The 20,150-nt window shown below is 40.2% G+C and overlaps 1 protein-coding gene across 4 annotated transcripts in view; it reads right to left on the reverse strand.

Annotated features, from left to right (window-relative positions):
• The window catches only part of LOC138760786 (acetyl-coenzyme A synthetase 2-like, mitochondrial), a 98,827-nt gene that overhangs the window by 38,670 nt on the left and 40,007 nt on the right, over positions 1 to 20,150 (reverse strand). For all 4 annotated transcript variants that reach the window (XM_069931875.1, XM_069931874.1, XM_069931873.1 and 1 more), the window contains exons 7-8: positions 11,642 to 11,779; positions 10,364 to 10,456 (exon numbers count right to left, since the gene is read on the reverse strand). In XM_069931875.1, coding sequence (XP_069787976.1) covers positions 10,364 to 10,456; positions 11,642 to 11,779 — 231 coding nt within the window. The remainder of the gene's footprint in view (positions 1 to 10,363; positions 10,457 to 11,641; positions 11,780 to 20,150) is intronic.

The raw sequence follows: 20,150 nt of genomic DNA on the forward strand, positions 1-20,150 counted from the left end.
GAAGAAGATTGAAAAGAGGGTTGGTGCGAGAACACAGCCTTGCTTCACGCCATTGTTAATGGAGAAGGGTTCAGAGAGCTCATTGCTGTATCTGACCCGACCTTGTTGGTTTTCGTGCAGTTGGATAATCATGTAGAATAATACCTAGTGTTGCCGAGAATATTCTCCCAGAATCACAGTGCGGCTTTCGCGCAAACAGAGGAACCACTGACATGGTCTTTGCCCTCAGACAGCTCCAAGAAAAGTGCAGAGAACAAAACAAAGGACTCTACATCACCTTTGTTGACCTCACCAAAGCCTTCGACACCGTGAGCAGGAAAGGGCTTTGGCAAATACTAGAGCGCATCGGATGTCCCCCAAAGTTCCTCCTCGTTAAGCGCATATATATTGAGCAAATTCCAAAATTCTGAGTATATTATTTCTGATCTATTATTTCCTCCTCTATTTTGATTGGTACATTTTTGTTAACTAGTATAGCTAAACCTCTAGCTTTTGAATTATAGGATGCTGCCGTTACATGTCCTACCCAGTCTCTCTTTAATTTGTTATGTTCCGCTTCAGTTAGATGCGTTTCCTGCACAAATGCTATATCTATTTTTTTCCTTCTTCAATAAATTTAATAGCCTCTTCCTTTTAATTTGGTTATGTATTCCATTAATGTTTATAGTCATATAGTTCAACATGGCAATCTTATATCTTGCATACACCTCTTTTCCAACTCTTTGCCACCTCCATCCCCCTTTTCCCCATTTTCATCTCTTAGTTTTCTCTTATTACACTTAATGTACAACAACACATTTAAAACATAAAGTATCCCTGTAGTTCCCACATCCACTAATACCTTAACACCCTCTCTGAGTTGCCCCATATCCCTTGCCAGGCAACCACAACTCCCCTTTTCATTTGGATTGCGATCTTGTTCGCAGCGTCAACTGATTTTGCAGTGATGGTTATTCCCCCTCTACCCAGCCCTCTCCAGAAAACATTTTTTTTTTTTTTTAAAACACATATAACAAAGCTCTCTCTTTTTCCCCCTTACTTCCTTCCTTCCCTTCTTTTTTCCCTCTTTAGTTCTTTACATATACATTGTTTTTACATCTTTATATATACTTTATCACCATTTTTCATTCTTGTTACATCTCTTCATCTCTTCTCCTTTCCTGCAAACGTTCTGCAAATTCTTGCGCTTTCTCTGGATCCGAGAACAGTCTGTTTTACTCCCCGGGTATATTTTAAGTATGGCAGGATGTTTTAATATGAATTTGTAACCTTTTTTCCATAAAATCAATTTCGTTGTATTGAACTCCTTCCTCCTCTTTAAGAGTTCAAAACTTATATCTGGGTAAAAAAATATTTTTGACCTTTGTATTCCAATGGTTTATTATCTTCTTTAACTTTTTTCCTTGCCCGTTCCAGTATATTTTCTCTTGTCGTGTATCTCAAAAATTTTACTAAGATGGATTTTGGTTTTTGATGTGCCTGTGTTTTCGGAGCTAATGCTCTGTGTGCCCTTTCCATTTCCATTCCTTCCTGCATTTCTGTCATTCCCAGGACCTTTGGGATCCATCTTTTTTTTTTTAAATTCCTTCATGTCTGTGCCTTCTTCACCCTTCTTGAGGCCCACTATTTTGTTGTTTTGCCTACTATAATTTTCCAACATATCAATTTTCTGAGATAACTTAAGTCATTTACTTCCATTTCTACAGCCGTTTCCCGCTCTTCCACATTTTCTACTCTTTTCCCTATTTCTGTCATGGCCAGTTCTAACCTCTGCATTTTATCTTCTGTTCTTTTCATTTTCCTTTTAATTGCATTAAACTCTAATGACAACCATTCTTTTAATGATCTCATTTGTTCTTCAAAAAAGACTTTATCTATATTCTGTTCATCAGTTTTACCTTTTATTTCTCTTTGTCCATCAGTTTTACCTTCTAATTCTCTGTGGTCTTCTTCTTCTGTGTCTGTATCTGTGTTTGTATCTTCTTCTTCTCTTCTTTGTGTCTGTCTCTCTTCTGTTTTTCCTGATCAGCTGCTTGTATCTCTTTGTCAGGCCTCTTCTTGCTGGGCCTCTTGTTGCTGGTCCTCCTCTCGTGGGCTGCTTGTCTGTTGTGCTTCCTGACGTTGATCTTCTTGTCAGTCATCCTTCCGCCTGTCCCCCTCATCTGTTTCATCGCTCCCTCTTCTGCTGGCTTCCTCGTCCTTCAGCTGAGTGCCCTGGTGTCGGGCGCCCCTCAGCTGTTCGCTCTATGACAGCCCGCTCCTCTGATGAGCCCCCCTTCCGCCGGTGTCCTCTTTCTCCTTTGGTTGCGCACTTTTGTTTGGCTCCAAGAGCCATTTTTTTTAGTGCACCGGCTGGTGGGTCGCGACTCCGCAGGGCAGGTACTGACCTCGAGGGTCGGGCGCTCCTCGCCACCACAGCGTCCTGTTCCTTTGTGCAGGTAAGGCCTTCTTCTATCTTCTCCGGCGTCTTTTCTACTTCTTTTTTTCCAGTTGCTTTTACTTTCTCCTTCTTGGGAGCCATCTTCTTTCTCTTCTCTGTATCTTTATCTTCTATTTCTTACATTTTATTTTTGTTATGCTTTGCTTTTTCCTAACTTTTATCCTATTTTCCTGGAGAGGGCTGGTTTTCCCTACCGGCATCTACTCCATCACATGACTCCTCCTCGGCCAATGCAAGCTTGAGGAACAGCACTTCATCTTCCATATAGACATGTTGCAGACTCAATATCAAATTCTCCAACTTTAGATAATTCATTATTTCTTCTATCTGTATTAGATCTGGCTATATCGTCATTTGGTTTATGTTTTTCTTTTTTTGTTTTAGTCTGGCCTACTTGGTAGCCCCCACTAGGATCTGGGATGTAATGTCAAAAGTCTGGTTTTGACATATTACACAGACAAAAAAATATAATCTCATTATAATTGCTACTCTTACTGCTACGCGGGTGCATTTCGTCTCACCCTACCAGAATTATTCTCATTGTTTGATCAATCCTTCCCCACATTTTACACTACTGTTTAGTTGGGGGTTTTTTCTCCTGCCCAGTTCTGATAAAGGGCTCTTGGATTTGAAACCTTAACTGTTCCTTTTTCGATATATTCTGACCGACCTGCTGAGTGTGTCCAACAATTTCTGTTGCTATATAAAACATTGAGTCAGCTTCACTCAATCAAGTCAGAGGGCATGTTTCATATTTCAGTTACCATAAGAAGCAGTGCCCACAAACAACATTGTCCAGAAAATCTATTGCATAACACTGTTTATTTCAATGTTAGGCAACTGAAAATTGACAAACATATTTACAGCCATTTGCAGATCATTTTGTGTCTAAAATTCTACTGGATATTTTAGGGTAGAGACACACTTATATGGGATGGAATCATTGAACTTCACCTTTGTGTAGTTCAAGGACATCTAGGACTTCCTGGAACAAAGCTGGACTGCAACCCCAGTCAAATAAATCCCTAACTAACCTTTAATCACTCTGCACTCTCTCCACCATTGCACCATACCTACTCACCCCCAAACATAACTGCCAATCCATAGCCTGACAAAAGAACAAGTTCTCTATGTTGATCCACTATGGGTGCCTTGATCACCAACTGCTCCTCCCACCCACTCCACTGACACTTTGCTAATTACTGCCATTCATCCCTGGCCAATTATCTGAGGTGCAGCTTAAATGAGGTGGATTTTTTAAATACCACCTCTCGGTTTCTTTTAAAATGGAATCTGCCATGTTGCAACTGTTAAAATGGTAGCAAGGTTATCAATGATTCCTTGAGACCTACTGAACTTTCAGTGCCAAGCAAGAGAATTTAAAGTTGTCCTCTTTGTTGGCTTGTGTCTTAGGTAACCATTATAGCCAAATCATCACTGAACTCCCCTGACAAAAATATGAGAATACAGTTTCTTCAGTGTAACAACATGGCTGCAAATTAAATACAATTTTTCAAAGAGGCCATAGATAATTCCAAGTAAATCACAAAATTCTGCAGATACCGTGGTTGAAGTAAAAACACTAAAAGCTGGAGAAGCTCAGCAGGTAAAACAATGTCCTTTATGTAGCAAAGGCAAAGATACATAACTGACATTTCGGGCTTGAGCCCTTCATCAAAGTATGAGAGAATGCTGGCAGGCATCTAAACAAAAGAGTAGGAGGGTGGAAGTGGGGGTGGGGTGGCAAGGCAGGAGATGATAAGTGGAGAAAGGAGGGAGGGGACAGCACCAATGAGGGCGAGGGAGGATGGTAGGGCTGTGTGGGTGAAAGAACTGGAAGGACTACCTGGACATAAGCGCAGCACTATTGAAACGCAGAGGGGAAATTGACCCAGTTAAAAAGAGCCTTAAACAAAAAGGAATCAACTTTACCCTCCTTCATCCAGCAACACTGAAAATAGTAAGGGCAGGAGGGGAAAGTTTTTTTAAGAATCCAAGAGACAATGGACTTTGTAAGAACCCTTCCACCACTTCGGGATTAAATGTAAATCTAAATAAGGTGAAAAGTGAGAATCAGGAAAAGATGGACTGTAAATACAAGGGAAGATGTGTGTTTTTTTTCATAATGTTAATGTTTAAAGATGAATGAATATTTAGAAGTAAGAATGAGTATGGGGAGCTCAAAGAAAGGGTGGGAGATACAAGTGGTAGATGGGTGCATTAGGTACGTCTCAAAATGGCAGGGGATTAGCACCAATAGCTTGGTTATTGATGCCAGGAGGTAAAGATAAACTGGAGGGGGAAAAGAGGAGGGGAGAATATATGGGTTGTTTTTCATTTTGCTATTGAGGTCATTTAATTGACGGTACTTTCAGACAAACACAGGTGGGAGGGGAAGGGGGGGGATAAATACAGACTCTGTATGTTACACGAATGTTAAAAAAGATCATAATGTTTGACAAGTCTATGAAAATTAAAATAAAATATTCCACAAAAAAAAAATGAACTGGTAGGACAGGAAAAGGAGGGAGGGGAAAGAAAAGGCAAGCAGTTTTAATGGAAAGCAGTAAAGTCAATGTTCATGCCATGTGGCTAAAGGGTGCCCAGAAGGAAAATAAGGTGTTGTTCCTCCAATCTGCAGGTGGTCAGGGTGGGACAGTACCTAAGGCCATGGACAGATATGTGAGCGAGGGAGTGTGACCTGAAATTGAAATGGTTTGCCACTGGGAGGTCGCTGTGTTTGCAAACAAAGCAGAGGAGCTGAGCGAAGTGATCTCCCAGTCAGCAACTGGTCTCTCCATGTAGAGAATGCCATAAGAGGTGCACCGGATGCAGTAAATAAGTACTCTGGATATACAAGTGAAGTGTTGCTTCTCTTGAAAGGCCTTTTTGGGGCCCCAGACCGTGGTAAGAGAGGGAGGTGGACTCAAGTGTTGCATCTCCTACAGGCACAGAGGAAGGTGGGGGGGGGGTGATAGGTGGAGAGGGATGAGTGCATGAGGGAATCACGGAGGAGAGGGAAAAATGTGTCTGGTGTTGAGATCCTGTAATAAGTGCCAGAAATGTGTTGGATGTGGAGTCTGGTTGGCTGGCAGGAGAGGATGAGGGGGATTCAGTATTTATGTGTCTGGAGTAGCCATAAAGCAATATTAGGCTGGACCTAAAGCCTGGTCAAAGGCTTTAAGGAGCATCTGAAAGGAGGAGAATTGGAGAAAAGGATTTCTAGATTTTGGAATTTGACAGTTGAAGCAACCACAGATGCTGGTTGATAGAATGATAGTGATCAGGTTTTCATGGCATCTAGCAATGCCTTACTGTTTGATTAGATTTGGCTGCCAGCAGGGGGCTGACACACAGTACGCTGATCTGTACTGGAGCCTCATGGCCTGCTTCATGGTGCTGTTTACAGCAACTTTAAAGTAAATAACTTTTTTCCTTCTTCCATGTGTTGTCTAAGAAGTCACACATACAAATACAAGATGAAACATGGTGTCAGAAGTGGGATGAAGGAAATTAGGAAATACTTAAAAGATAAACTCTAAAGTCAGCAAATGATCAGTGAAGAGAAGCTAACACAGTGAAAAATGGAAGGATTATATATACCAGCAAAACTTCAGTTGACAAGTAATGTGGCTGAAAATTGGAACAGATTTAAACAGCATTTTGGATTGTATTTAGTGGCAGTCAGAGCTGACAAGAAAAGTGAGAAAGTGAAAGAGTCAGTTTTCTTACATGTCGTGGGTGATGAAGCCCTGGAGGTGTATAATAACTTCACATTTGGTGCTGAAGGAGACAAAATGAAACTGGAAAAAATAATGGAACAGTTTGAGGCATACTGAATAGCTAAATGTAGTGTGGTGTTTGAGAGGCACAGATTTTTCACATTTGTACAAAAAATTAAAGAAAGTATTGATCAGTATGTGACTGAATTGAGAAACAGAAGCAAAACGTGTGAATTTGGTGAACTGACCGACTCGCTGATACTTGTGTGTGATATTCCAGATAATAGTTTCAGGGAAAGACTGCTAGGAGAGCAAAATCTAGACCTGGAAAAAACCATAGCACTCTGTAGGGTTACAGAAACTGTAAAAACACAGGCAAAAGAGTTATTCAATGAAACTAGCTGCAACGTGGATGCAGTGGGCAAGAACAGACATAAACCATTTAACAAAAAGCGTGCCAAAGTGGAAAGAGAGGCATGGTAAGCGAACAAATATGAAAGGGACAATCAAAAGCCATGTCGTTGATGTGGTACACAACACCCACCAAAAAAATGTCCAGTATATGGTAAAACATGCTATATGTGCAACAAAAGCAACCATTATGCCAGTTGCTGTAGGAACCAAGTGCAATAAAGCAAGGTTCGTACAGTAGATGAAAGGGAGAGAGAAATTTTATGTAAACATTGTGACTGAAAACAAGAAAGAAAACAGAGACCGGATGTTGAGATTAAAAGTGAATGACATATACATTTTAGTTAAATTGGATACTGGAGCACAAATTAATGTAATATCAGAGACTGATTTTAAGAAGATTAGAACGAGACCAAAGATGTATGTGAAGGTGACAGGATATTCAGGTACCAATATATCAGTGTAAGGAGAATTAATGGTTGATGTGAAACACAAGGACAAAGAGCACATGCTAGCATTCATCATGGTACCAAAGGATGTACAGGCCGTACTAGGTTTAACAGTCTGTGAGAAAATGAACCTTGTAAAAAGAGTCCTCGTGTGGAAAGCGAAGGAGAGACAGTCTATGATGAACTTATGAAGGAATACAATGATCTATTTCAGGGTCTAGGCTGCCTTCCAGGAGAATACATGATCAGACTAGATAAATGTGTGCCACTGATAATACATCCAAGTAGAAAAGTTTCATTTGTGCTTCAAAAACAACTAAAGGCAGAGTTGGACAGGTTGGAAAGCCTGAATGTCATTCAAAAAATAGATGAGCCAACGGAGTGGGTGAGTTCACTCATTGTTGTGGACAAAAAGAATGAAAAGCTTAGAATTTGCTTGTATCCAAGAGATCTAAACAGAGCAATAAAGAGAGAACAATATGTGAAGAAATCATGTCACAATTTGCAAATGCAAAGTTTTTCAGCAAGTTAGGTGCATCATCAGGATTTTGGCAGTTGAAATTGGGTGAAGCAAGTTCAAAACTGGGCACATTCAATAGTCCATTTGGCAGATACAGATTCCTAAGGTGATCATTCGGAATTGCCTCAGCTCCTGAAGTGTATCACAAAACTATCCATCTGGTCAATGAGCTCCTGGACGGAGTTGATTCTTCAATTGATGACATCATAGCAAAGGGAACAATGAGAATAGAGCATGATGAGAGACTATGGAAAGTGCTGGAAGCAACAAGGAAAGCAAACCTGAAGCTGAATAGAGAGAAATGCCAGCTCAGGGTGATAGAACTAACATTTGTAGGAGATATTATTGGCAGTGAGGGCATCAGACCAGATCCCAAAAAGGTGTCCACCACTGGGAACATGCCAAGACCACAATGCAAAAAGGACATACAGAGGTTTAATGGAATGGTCAACTATATGGGCAAATTCATATCCAACCTCTCAGAAAAGATGGCTCCATTGAGAAGAATAACAGAAAAGAATATCGAATGGGAGTGCAATCTTGAGCACGAAAAGTCATGGAGGGAACTAAAGAAACTGCTCACAGGGGAACCAGTTCTGAGGTTTTACGACCCAGCGAGACCCATCAAGATATCATCAGACACATCACATAGTGGGCTCGGTGCAGTTCTTCTGCAAAAATATGATGACTGGCAGCCCATTGCATATGCATCACCCTCAATGAGACGTGATATGCTCAAATTGAAAAGGAGCTGCTCAGCATCACATACGCCTGTGAAAGATTTTATCAGTTTGTGTCAGGACAATCAATCAGTGCAGAGACTGACCATAGCTCTTAATTTCATTGTTCCAAAAGCCATTAAATGAATGTCCACTTAGAATACAAATGATGATTAGACTGCAACGCTCTACACTGAATATAGTGTACACTCCGGGTAAACTAATGTACTGAGCAGACACGTTGTCTAGAGCTGTTGACAAGAGAGAGCCTGCAAACACCAAAATGGAGGAAGACGTGAATGCCTTTATGGACATGATCACAAGTGCACTGCCCATATCAGATGCAAAAATGGAGCTCAAAGTCAGAGACAAACAAAGATGAAACACTGAGATAACTGAGAAAAAACATCTTGGATGGATGGCCCAACATGAAGCAGGACTGCTCACCTAATGTTTCAGAGTACTAGAACTACTTGGTGGAACTATCAGTGGTTGAAGACATCATCTACAAAGGAAGCAAAATCCTTATCTCAAAGAGTCTAAGAAAAGAGATACTTAAAAGGATCCATGGAGGACATCTCGGAATCAAAAAGTGTAAAAGAGCACGAGAGGTGATGTACTGGCCAAGAATCAACAATGATATAACAAATGAAGTGTCAAACTGTACAATATACCGGAAATATCAAGCAAGCAATCCTGCAGAACCACTAAAGCTGCACCCAGCACCACACAGACCTTACCAGAGGTAGGCGCTGATCTATTCAAATGCAAAGGGAAGGACTATCTTGTAGTCACAGACTGTACTCCCTGTATCCAGAGGTGTACAGACTGAACACCACCACTGCAGATCCTGTAAGAACAGGTATGAAAGCCATATTCTTCAGACATGGCGTGGCAAGCAAGGTCTTCACAGATAATGGACCCCAGTTTTTCAATTTAAAGTTCCGGCAGTTTGCCAAAGAGTGGGACTTTGTAAAAACCACGTCAAGTCCTCATTTTAAACCGTCCAATGGTCTAGTGGAAGAATCAGTACAGAGAGTGAAAAGACTGATGAACAAGGAAAATGACAGTGAAACAGACCAGAGCATGCTAGTATACTGCACAACCCTGCCCGAGTGTGGTATGTCACCAGCACAACTCCTTACAGGACGTAGGCTAAGATCAAACCTACCCATTCAGGAGAACCTCCTAAAACCAAAAGAGGGAGAGAAGGTGAGGAAGTTCAAAGAAAAACAGAAAGAAAAGCAAAAGTATTATTTTGACAAAGGAACAAAAAACCTATCAGAACTCTACACTGGTGACCAAGTAAGGGTAAAAGACAAAACAAACTTATGGACTCAAGCGAACTGTCCTTAGTGAAGTCCAGCCAAGATCATACATCATTCAGACAGATGAAGGTGCTGTTCTGTGAAGAAATTGTCGAGATCTTCAAATGGGACCAGACACAGTAGATTGAAAGACGGATACTGTTGAACAACCTGAATCCACATCTGAGAAGACATCGTCTGAGGCAACTCAGATTTAAGGACAATCAATCAGGAGATCGTCAAGACATGTGAATCCTCCTAAGAGATTCCTTGAGCAAATTTAAAGACTCCTTTATAGAATGAAGCAGTGCTATCTTATTCACTCTTCAAGGTTTAGTGTTTGTAAATGTGAACACACAAAACAAATTTAAAAATTGTTAACAATGTTGATAACACTGAAAATGTAAGTTCCTGATGTTAAAATTGCAGAGTTACACAAAGAAAACATGTTAGTTAAAAGTAAGCTACTTTTGTTTTAAGAATGGGAGATGTAATGATAGTGATCAGGTTTGCATGGCAACTAGCCATACCTTACTGTTTGATTAGACTTGGCTGCCAGCAGGGGGCTGAAACACAGTATGAAAATCTGTAATGGACACTTGAAGCCTCATGGTGCTGTTTACAACAACTTTAAAGTAAAGAACCTTTTCCTTCATCCATATGTTGTCTAAGAACTCACACATACAAATACAAGAGTTGACGGATTTGTTGGATGTTCACAGTGGTTAAAAAGGAGGATGTGTACTAGATTTTCCAAGTGACCGGCCTTCTCAGTTTGCTGAGTGAAGTCCTCACCTGTTTGCCACCAAGTATCTACAAGGGTACACCGGCCTTCTCCCACAACATTATGATACCACTGCCAGGCCTCATGGTTAATAGGTTCCCCAACTGCAAGATAAATATTATTAGTTAATCAATACCACATAGAATAACAGCTGTTTCTGAAACTTCCCTCCCACATGTTCCAATTTCCTCATCAGTCATGTACAGGATGTTGTCATTCCCCATGCATGCTCCATTTGGAACATAGCAGAAGAACTTCTATCTTTTTTCCTCTGACCCCACCACATCCCATTAACATGGCACTACCCTCATATGCCCTCACAACTCACCAAGGTTCAAGCTCTAACAACAATCCTCTTAATCACCCAACCTCCCCACCCTCTCTAAAACACTGAATTCTCCCAACTACCCAGCCCCCACAAATCCCTTCAATCTCCACAGCCTCCTAATTGCCCTGTTGCTCCCAATCCTTTCATTCACCTTTTACCCCTCAGGATCCATCCAATGCCACCCCTTGAGGCTCTTCCATTCCGCCTAAATCCAATCCTCTCAATCCCATCCAATTTTCCCAGTACTCCTCAAGTCCCCTCCAGTTCTCCCAAGACCCATGCAATACTCCTGAGATCCCTCTAATCCTGTGACTCACCAATATTTCCATTAGAAGCCCTGACCTCCACTAATCTTTAAACCCTCTCCCATATCCTCAATCCTAAAACCAAGCCCCATTTAATCCATGTTCAATACCCTTTCCCACAACCAAAGGCCTCAATTCAATGGACCTCACTCACACCTCCCCCACTACCAATACCTAAACAGACTCAATCATCAGTCATCCTGCTGAAACACATTTCCCCAATCCATTAAATCCAATCATTCAAGGCTACCCTCCACCCAGTGCTCAGATATTTGAAGATGGTTCTCATTGAAGCCAGACCCTGATCAGTTCAAACATGCCTTGAACATCCTATAAGCTCTAGTCCAATCTCATCATCATATCAAAGTCTTGATTTTCCCTAGCACCTTATTAACCCTCCAACTTTCCCTACCCATCTTTGACCATAAGCACACATTGGATACAAAAATATGCAGCAAAATAGAGAGGATTAAATGGGCCATCAGTAAGGCCTGGTTCACCTCAGAGACTGGAAATATTACAGCACATAATTTATCATGAACTAAAGGCTGACGGGCCTACAGCTTATCTTGGCCTCTATTATTGAATTGGTGGGTCATGCCTTCTCCTCTCACCAAGGAGTAGGGTTGGAGTAAAAAGAAATCACTGTCATTTACCTGTGCCTAGGGTCTTCAATGATGATCGATCATACTTGGAGACCCAGCTGTCTCCGTGTTTCAGTAGCAGCCGAATAGCCGTTGGAGCCCCATAAAATTGATTGATTCCTAAACGCTGTACTGTCTCCCAATATCTACCTGTATGAACAAAACAGGGTTAGTTCTTCCACACTTCAGCTTCCCATAACTAAAAATCTATCTAAGCAAATAATTTGGATCAGTATTAGAACACTAGTTGTTCGCTAATTACTTGAAATGTTCTCTCAATTATAAGCGTTAAAGGCTGCCTTCCATGGAGATGATTGGGATCTCCCTTGTAATCAAGCTTGGTGACCATTCTGATGATTATGATTGAAATTGATTGCATGCTCATTATTAAATAACCCTATTCTCCATCCACTGCAATACTCTGTGCTTTTTGGAAGCTGTCATAGTTTCTGGTTTAGTTTACTATTACAAAGAAGGTAGAGTCTATTGAAAATTTGATTTTCCTGCCGTACAATGAACTGTGATCTCCTCTGAGGTCATAAAGCCTGACCCTAAATCTTCACTCATTGGCTGATACACTGCTCTGTTTATTAAAGAGTGTATATTTCACATATTTCCAAGTTCTGGAAATGAATTGATGATTAACAAATTTGCTATAGATCAATACCCCTACCAAGTCTGCTGTTCAGTGAGTAGAAGAAACCCAAAGAGGATTTCCTCTCAGACAGTGGAACAAAGATTCAATCAGATCAGTTCACTCAATATTGTTGTTTCCTATTCCCATAGGATTCACACTTACCTACTAATTGCTGCTCTTTATATCACAGTCTTTTAATCATTCACTTTTATCCTAACACAGAGATCTAATTAAATCTCCAAAGGTGTTGACTCATCATTATAAGCTTTAAAAGACACACTCTTAACTGATTTTTCTTATAAACTCTTCGGTTAATTTGTTTTAACTACAGCTTCTGGTCAATTTAAGACTGACAATGGTGATTTACTTAATGGGGACTGAGAATGCTGAACAATCAAAGGAACTACTTAAACTTGTACTGACAATACCCACACCAGCAGTGCGAGTATAAGACAGCTTTAATAAACTAATATGTACACTAAGAGGTCTTGGCTCTCTGCAAGACGAACTTGGAAGGCAAGACTGTAGCTCTGGACTGCTTTATATACAAGGTCACCGGGATGACCCCTGGAGACCTATTGGTGTAATTACATATCTTCTTTGGCTTGGCTTCGCGGACGAAGATTTATGGAGGGGTAATGTCCACGTCAGCTGCAGGCTCATTTGTGGCTGACAAGTCCGATGCGGGACAGGCAGACACGGTTGCAGCGGTTGCAAGGGAAAATTGGTGGGTTGGGGTTGGGTGTTGGGTTTTTCCTTCTTTGTCTTTTGTCAGTGAGGTGGGCTCTGCAGTCTTCTTCAAAGGAGGTTGCTGCCCGTCGAACTGTGAGGTGCCAAGATGCACGGTTTGAGGCGATATCAGCCCACTGGCGGTGGTCAATGTGGCAGGCACCAAGAGATTTCCTTAGGCAGTCCTTGTACCTCTTCTTTGGTGCACCTCTGTCTCGGTGGCCAGTGGAGAGCTCGCCATATAACACGATCTTGGGAAGGCGATGGTCCTCCATTCTGGAGACGTGACCTACCCAGCGCAGTTGGATCTTCAGCAGCGTGGATTTGATGCTGTCAGCCTCTGCCATCTCGAATACTTCGATGTTGGAGATGAAGTCGCTCCAATGAATGTTGAGGATGGAGCGGAGACAACGCTGGTGGAAGCGTTCTAGGAGCCGTAGGTGATGCCTGTAGAGGACCCATGATTCGGAGCTGAACAGGAGTGTGGGTATGACAACAGCTCTGTATCACCACAACACTAACTATTCAAGACTCTCACATTTACAAAATATTATCTATTTATTTATTTGTTTATATGGATACTTGTCCAGCATATATATTGTGTTTGGTTGTGTGTCTGTGTGTTTTGCACCATGGATTGGAAACAGTATTTGTCAGGTTGTTTTTCTGCATTCAGATGACAATAAACTTGACACAAAATTCAATCTGAGACCCAAGATGGATGCTTTACTATAAATAGGCCCTGTTATTAATTGTTCATTTCATACTGTTAGATTTGTTTCTCACTGTTCTTTTTCATACATGAAGCATTTATAAGGGTGATAGGCTTAAAAGGAGAAAGCAAAGTGTGAACAATGAATCAAAAGAGGAATTCCACAATTGAACTGCTGGGTTTCTCCAGCACTTTTGTGAACTGCATTAGACTTCAGTATCTGCAAATTTTCTGGTTTACTTCTGAGGCACCACTGAAAGGCAACTGTCCAGTAAAGTATTCACTATCATCGATCCTTCTTTATCAAAATTAATCTGTTTATTTTAAGGTTATTAATCTCCATCATAATAGGTGGGAAAAATACAATTTTCAGCCTAGTACTGCAAATTTTGACCACAGAACTCCAGCTATTCGAGTAGATTAATTTCCAATACATCATCAAAGGGCTTCACTCTCTGTGTGAAGAAGTTTCCCATCATGGTCCCCCTAAACTTTTTCCCTTTCACCCTTAACCCATGTCCTCTGATTTGTATCTCACCTACCTTCAGGAGAAAAAGCTTATCTACATTTACTCTGCCTATCCCCTTCATAATCTTAATCATAATCAAATCTCCCCTCATTCTTCTAGGAATAAAGTGCTAAACTATTTAACCTTTCCCTGTAACTCGGTTCCTGGAGCCCAGGCAACATCCTAGTAAATCTTCTCTGCACTCTTTCTATCTTACTGATGTCTTTCCTGTAGTTAGGTGACCAAAATTGCACACAATACTCCAAATTTGGCCTCAGCAATGTCCTATACAACTTTACCATAACATCCCAACTCCTTCGGTTAATAAAGGCCAATATGCTAAAAGATCTCTTTATAACCCTTTCCACCTGTGAAGCCACTTACAGGGAATTATGTATCTGTATTCCCAGATCCCTCTGTTCTACCGCACTCCTCAGTGCTCTGCCATATATGTCCTTTCTTGGTTGTCCTTCCAAAATGTCTCTATTAAATTCCATATTCCATTATTCAGCTCACTTTTTCAGCTGGTCCAGATCCCTCTCCAAGCTTTGAAAAACATATTTGCTGTCCACGATGCCTCCAATGTTAGTATCATCTGCAAACTTGCTGATTCAATTTACCACATTGTTATCTATATCAATAATCTAAATGACAAATAACAATGGTCCTAGCACTGAGCCCGGACACAATCTGAGAAGCAATCATCCACCACTATTTCCTGGCTTCTCCCATCCAGCCATTGTCAAATCCAGTTCACTACTACATCATGAATATCTACCATGTGAACCTTCCTGACTATCCTCCCATGTGGGACCTCATCAAAGGCCCTACTAAAGTTTAGATGGGCAACATCCACAAACTTTCCGCCATCAACTTTCCTGGTAACCTCCTTGAAAAACACAGTAAGATTTGTTAAACACGACCTAACATGCACAATGCCATGCTCCTTATCTGTCCCTGACTATCAAAATACTTATATATTTAATCTCTTAGAACACCTTCCAATAACTTGCCTACTACTGATGTCAGGCTCTCCGGTCTATAATTTCCAGGGTTATTTTTGGAACAATATGAACTACCCTTCAATCTTCCGGTACCACACCAGTAGCTAAGGATATTTTAAATATTTCTGCCAGAGCACCTGCAATTTCTACACTAGCCTTCTTCAAGGTCCGAGGGAATATTTTGTCAGGCCCTGGGGACTTATCCACTCTTATTTGCTTTATGACAGCAAGCATTTCTTCCTCTTTAATCTGTATATGTTCCAATACCTCACTGCTTGATTCCTTATTTCTCACGACTCTGTGCCCATTTCTTGAGTGAATATTGATGAAAAAAAACATTCAAGATCTCCCCCATCTCTTCTGGCTCCATGCTTAGCCAAGCACTCTGATCTTCAAGGGAATTAATTTTCTCCCTTACTATCCTTTTCCCCTTAATATATCTGTAGAAACGTTCAGAATTTTCCTTCGCACTGTCTGCGAAAGAAACTTCATGCTTTCTTTTATCCTTCCTGATTTATTTCTTGAGGTTTTTCTTGCATCTTTTATACTCCACAAGTACTTCATTTGCTCAATGTTGCCTATACCTGCTATGCACCTCTCTCTTCTTCCAAACTAGATCCCAATATCCCTATGCCTGCTCTTTGGCTTGGCTTCGCGGACGAAGATTTATGGAGGGGGTAAAAAGTCCACGTCAGCTGCAGGCTCGTTTGTGGCTGACAAGTCCGATGCGGGACAGGCAGACACGGTTGCAGCGGCTACAGGGGAAAATTGGTTGGTTGGGGTTGGGTGTTGGGTTTTTCCTCCTTTGCCTTTTGTCAGTGAGGTGGGCTCTGCGGTCTTCTTCAAAGGAGGTTGCTGCCCGCCAAACTGTGAGGCGCCAAGATGCACGGTTTGAGGCGTTATCAGCCCACTGGCGGTGGTCAATGTGGCAGGCACCAAGAGATTTCTTTAGGCAGTCCTTGTACCTTTTCTTTGGTGCACCTCTGTCACGGTGGCCAGTGGAGAGCTCGCCATATAACACGATCTTGGGAAGGCGATGGTTCTCCATTCTGGAGACGTGCTAACCTTGCCTTTAATCCTGACAGGAACAAAAAAACGCTGTACTCTCAAATTTCACCTTGCCTGAAAACAATTTATCCCAATCCATGCATTCTAGATCCTTACTCATTTCCTCAAAATTGGACTTTCTTCAATCTAGAATCTCCTCAACATACCCAGCAAAATGCCAACTTTTGAAATCTAAAAGTCAATTTTACATTCATGGTGATAAATCTGATAAGTTTTTGGCCAACCAATTGAAACAATTTGGTGTTAAAGATCATAAAGATAATGGTATTATGACTTCAGATCATGTGGAGATAAGTCGTCACCTTTATTTGTCATTCATACAATGCATTACATGGTAAAGATAAGATAAATAATTCTTTTAAAAGATTCTACTCCAAATTATATTCTTCTAAATGTACAAATGACAGTAATTTGATGAAAAATTTCTTAGATCAATTGAATATCCCCAAGATTTCTTTAGACAATCAAATCAAACAGGATTAATCTATTTCACAAGTGGAAATAGCAGCTACTATTTCGACATTACAATCTTGAAAGGTGTCTGGACCCAATTGGGTCCCCAGTAGACTTTTTCAACTTATTTTCTCAATGGCTCACACCTTACCAGGGTAAACTTCCAGACTCATTTAATGAGGTTGGTATATCTTTAATTGCAAAGAAAGGTAAAGACACAACTGAATGTTCCTCTTAAAGACAAATCTCCCTATTGAATGTTGATGCTAAATTTTTGGCTAAAATTTTAGCCAATAGTATGGAAAACATTTTACCATCACTCATTTCTGAAGATCGAACTGGGTTTATTAAAAACCAATATTCCTATTTTAATATACATCACTTAATGAATATGATGTATTTGCCTTCCGGGAAAACTCCTCAGTATATTCTTCAGTTGGATGCAGATAAGGCTTTTGATCGGATAGAATAGATATATCTGTTTACAACCATTGAAAATTTAAATTTTGGTTCTGATTTTATTACATGGGTTAAACTATTGAATTCATGACTCTCTACTAAAATTCTTACTAATTTACAACAATCTCAATCTTTTAATCTGCAATGTGGCACTTGTCAAGGATGCCCATTAAGCCCTTTATTATTAATCTGGTGATTGAACCATTGGCAATTGCATTTTGTAAGTGCAAGGACATCTTGGGGATCTGGTGGAAAGGGATTGAACATAAGGTCGCTCTTTATGCGGATGATCTCTTACTTTGCATTTCAAATCCAATCACCTCCTTCCCCCATATGATGTCATTGCTTTCACAATATAGTCAATTCTCAGGTTATATATTTAATGTGCATGAAAATGAACAACTTCCACTGAATTTTTCTGCAGCAGTGTGTGGTGATTCTTCTTTTAAGGTTGTTAAAAATCAGTTTACCTACAATCACAAAGAATCATAAACATCTTTTAAAGTGAAACATTCCCTGACCCAATGGTCACCTTTGTCTACAACTTTAGTTGACCATATAAATTCTATTAAATGAATATTTTGCCTAAATTTTTATATCTTTTTTAATCTGTTTCAATATTTGTTCCTAAATCATTTATTGACTTACTTGACAGCCATATCATCTTACATGTGGAAGGGTAAGCATCCTCGCCTTAATAAAGTTCAGAGATAGTGGAATGGCTCTGCCTAATTTTAGATTTTATTCTTGGGCAGACAATATAATAAGTCTTACATAATGGTCCTTCTTTCATAATCATTCAGACCATCCATTATGGATATTAACCATATAACAGTTTACAGCACGGAAACAGGCCATATCAGCCCTTCGAGTCCACGCCAGTTCACTTGAACAACTCCTCTAGCTTCCACCCTCCCATTCTCTGCCCATAACCCTCACCTCCATGTACACATCCAACCTTCACTTAAATGACAGAAGGGACCCTGCCGCAACTATCTCCTCTGGAAGATCGTTCCATTCTGCCACCACTCTCCAAGTGAAGAAGAATCCTCTAACATTTCTTCTAAACTCAATGGAGCTGAATTCCCCTCAGATTTTTCTAATTCACTGCTTCTTGGCTCTTCATTTCCACTCTCAACTAAGTTGAATAGATAACCCAATTGTTAAATATTCAATGAGAATTTTAGCACAATTTAGAAAACATTTTGCATTTCATGATTTTTCTCTCTCAAGTCCTATCGTGTCCAATCACTTTTTTCAACCTCCTTTGAAGAAGACCGCAGAGCCCACCTCACTGACAAAAGGCAAAGGAGGAAAAACCCAACACCCAACCCCAACCAACCAAATTTTCCCCTGCAACCGCTGCAACCGTGTCTGCCTGTCCCGCATCGGACTTGTCAGCCACAAACGAGCCTGCAGCTGACGTGGACTTTTTACCCCCTCCATAAATCTTCGTCCGCGAAGCCAAGCCAAAGAAGAATAGAGAGGGTATTCGAAGCTTTAAGGATCTGGTCATTGATGGATATTTTGCATCATTTGATAAATGATTGATAAATTTAACTTGCCAAAATCTCATTTTTATTAGTTATTTGAAAGTCCATCATTTTCTTGGATCATAAGTTTCAAATTTTCCAAGAGAGTCTAAATCAAATTTTGTAGATGAGTTGCATAACTTAGTGCCTTCCCATAAAGGTTTAATATCTATTATTTAAAAGAAATTGTTATCCTTAGATCAGACTTTGTTAGGTAAAATCAAAAGAACAGAACTTAAATTTTAATATATCGGATTATATATGTGGATTGGGACACAATTCCTAAGTTAGTTAATAGCTCTTCATTATGTGCTGACAAAGTGGTAATAGAGCACATTTATCTAACACTAAATTGTCTCATTTTCTTCCAATAGGACTCCCTGGTATGACAGATGTTAGGGCTGAGAAGCATCATTAGTTCATATGTTCTGGATTGTCAAATATAGAAAAATACCGGAGAGAGGTTTTCCATACTTCATCAAAAATTTTCAGTCTAGATTTAACACCGAACTCTTTGGCCCTCTTTGGTACAGTGGGAGGGAAGGATTCTTCTTTATTTCTGGTTCATAGTCACACTATTTCTTTTGCCTCTCTTTTGGAGAGGCGTGCGATTTCACTTAAAGGAAAGGATGCTGCCCCACCTACTCATGATCAGTGGTTGCTTGACATCAGGTCCTATTTGAATATGGAAAAGATTCGTTATTCAATTAATAATTCAGATATAAGGTTCCAGAAGTTATGACTCACTATCATACTCTATAATTTTATTCCAATGAAATTAAATTATCTGACTTGTATCTTGTCCACATTCTTCATATATATTTTTTTAATCTTCGTTTTTCTTTTAAAACCAATCATATATAGCATCTGGCAACACAGTTAGGTAAGGGGTTTAAGTTTTCCTCCTTTACTATTTTCTTCTTTTCTTTCTTTTTTACATTATTAAGAGTTTTTTTCTGAAAAAAGTATATACTATTTAGAATATGAATTATGGATATGATTTACAATTTATGTATGATAGTGTAATATGGAATATTTTATTTAGTTTGTGTAATGGTCCATATTACAGCTGACCACTACAACACACACACACAAAATGCGGCAGGTTAAGCTCACTCTTATTAGGGTTGGAAAGGATGCTTTTATACTGTTCAAGTTCCCGCTGTTTTTGCTGATTGACTGAATCATCCATATGAATTACAATAGCGGCGGGAACGTCCATGCATACGAAGGCCCTTCTTCCCCAGCCTGTTTCTGCTGAGTTAGCTGGGCAGTTTGACCAACACCATTTTAGCGCTGTTGGTCTGATGCTGCCCCAGCTTCCGTCTTGGGAGTCGCTTTAGCGATCTCTGTCCACATCTGCTCTGACCAATGTGCCTGCCCGATCTCCACAATTGCGGGCTGCCACAATATCATCTT

Source organism: Narcine bancroftii, chromosome 4 (assembly GCF_036971445.1).
Source record: "Narcine bancroftii isolate sNarBan1 chromosome 4, sNarBan1.hap1, whole genome shotgun sequence".
Taxonomy (NCBI): domain Eukaryota; kingdom Metazoa; phylum Chordata; class Chondrichthyes; order Torpediniformes; family Narcinidae; genus Narcine; species Narcine bancroftii.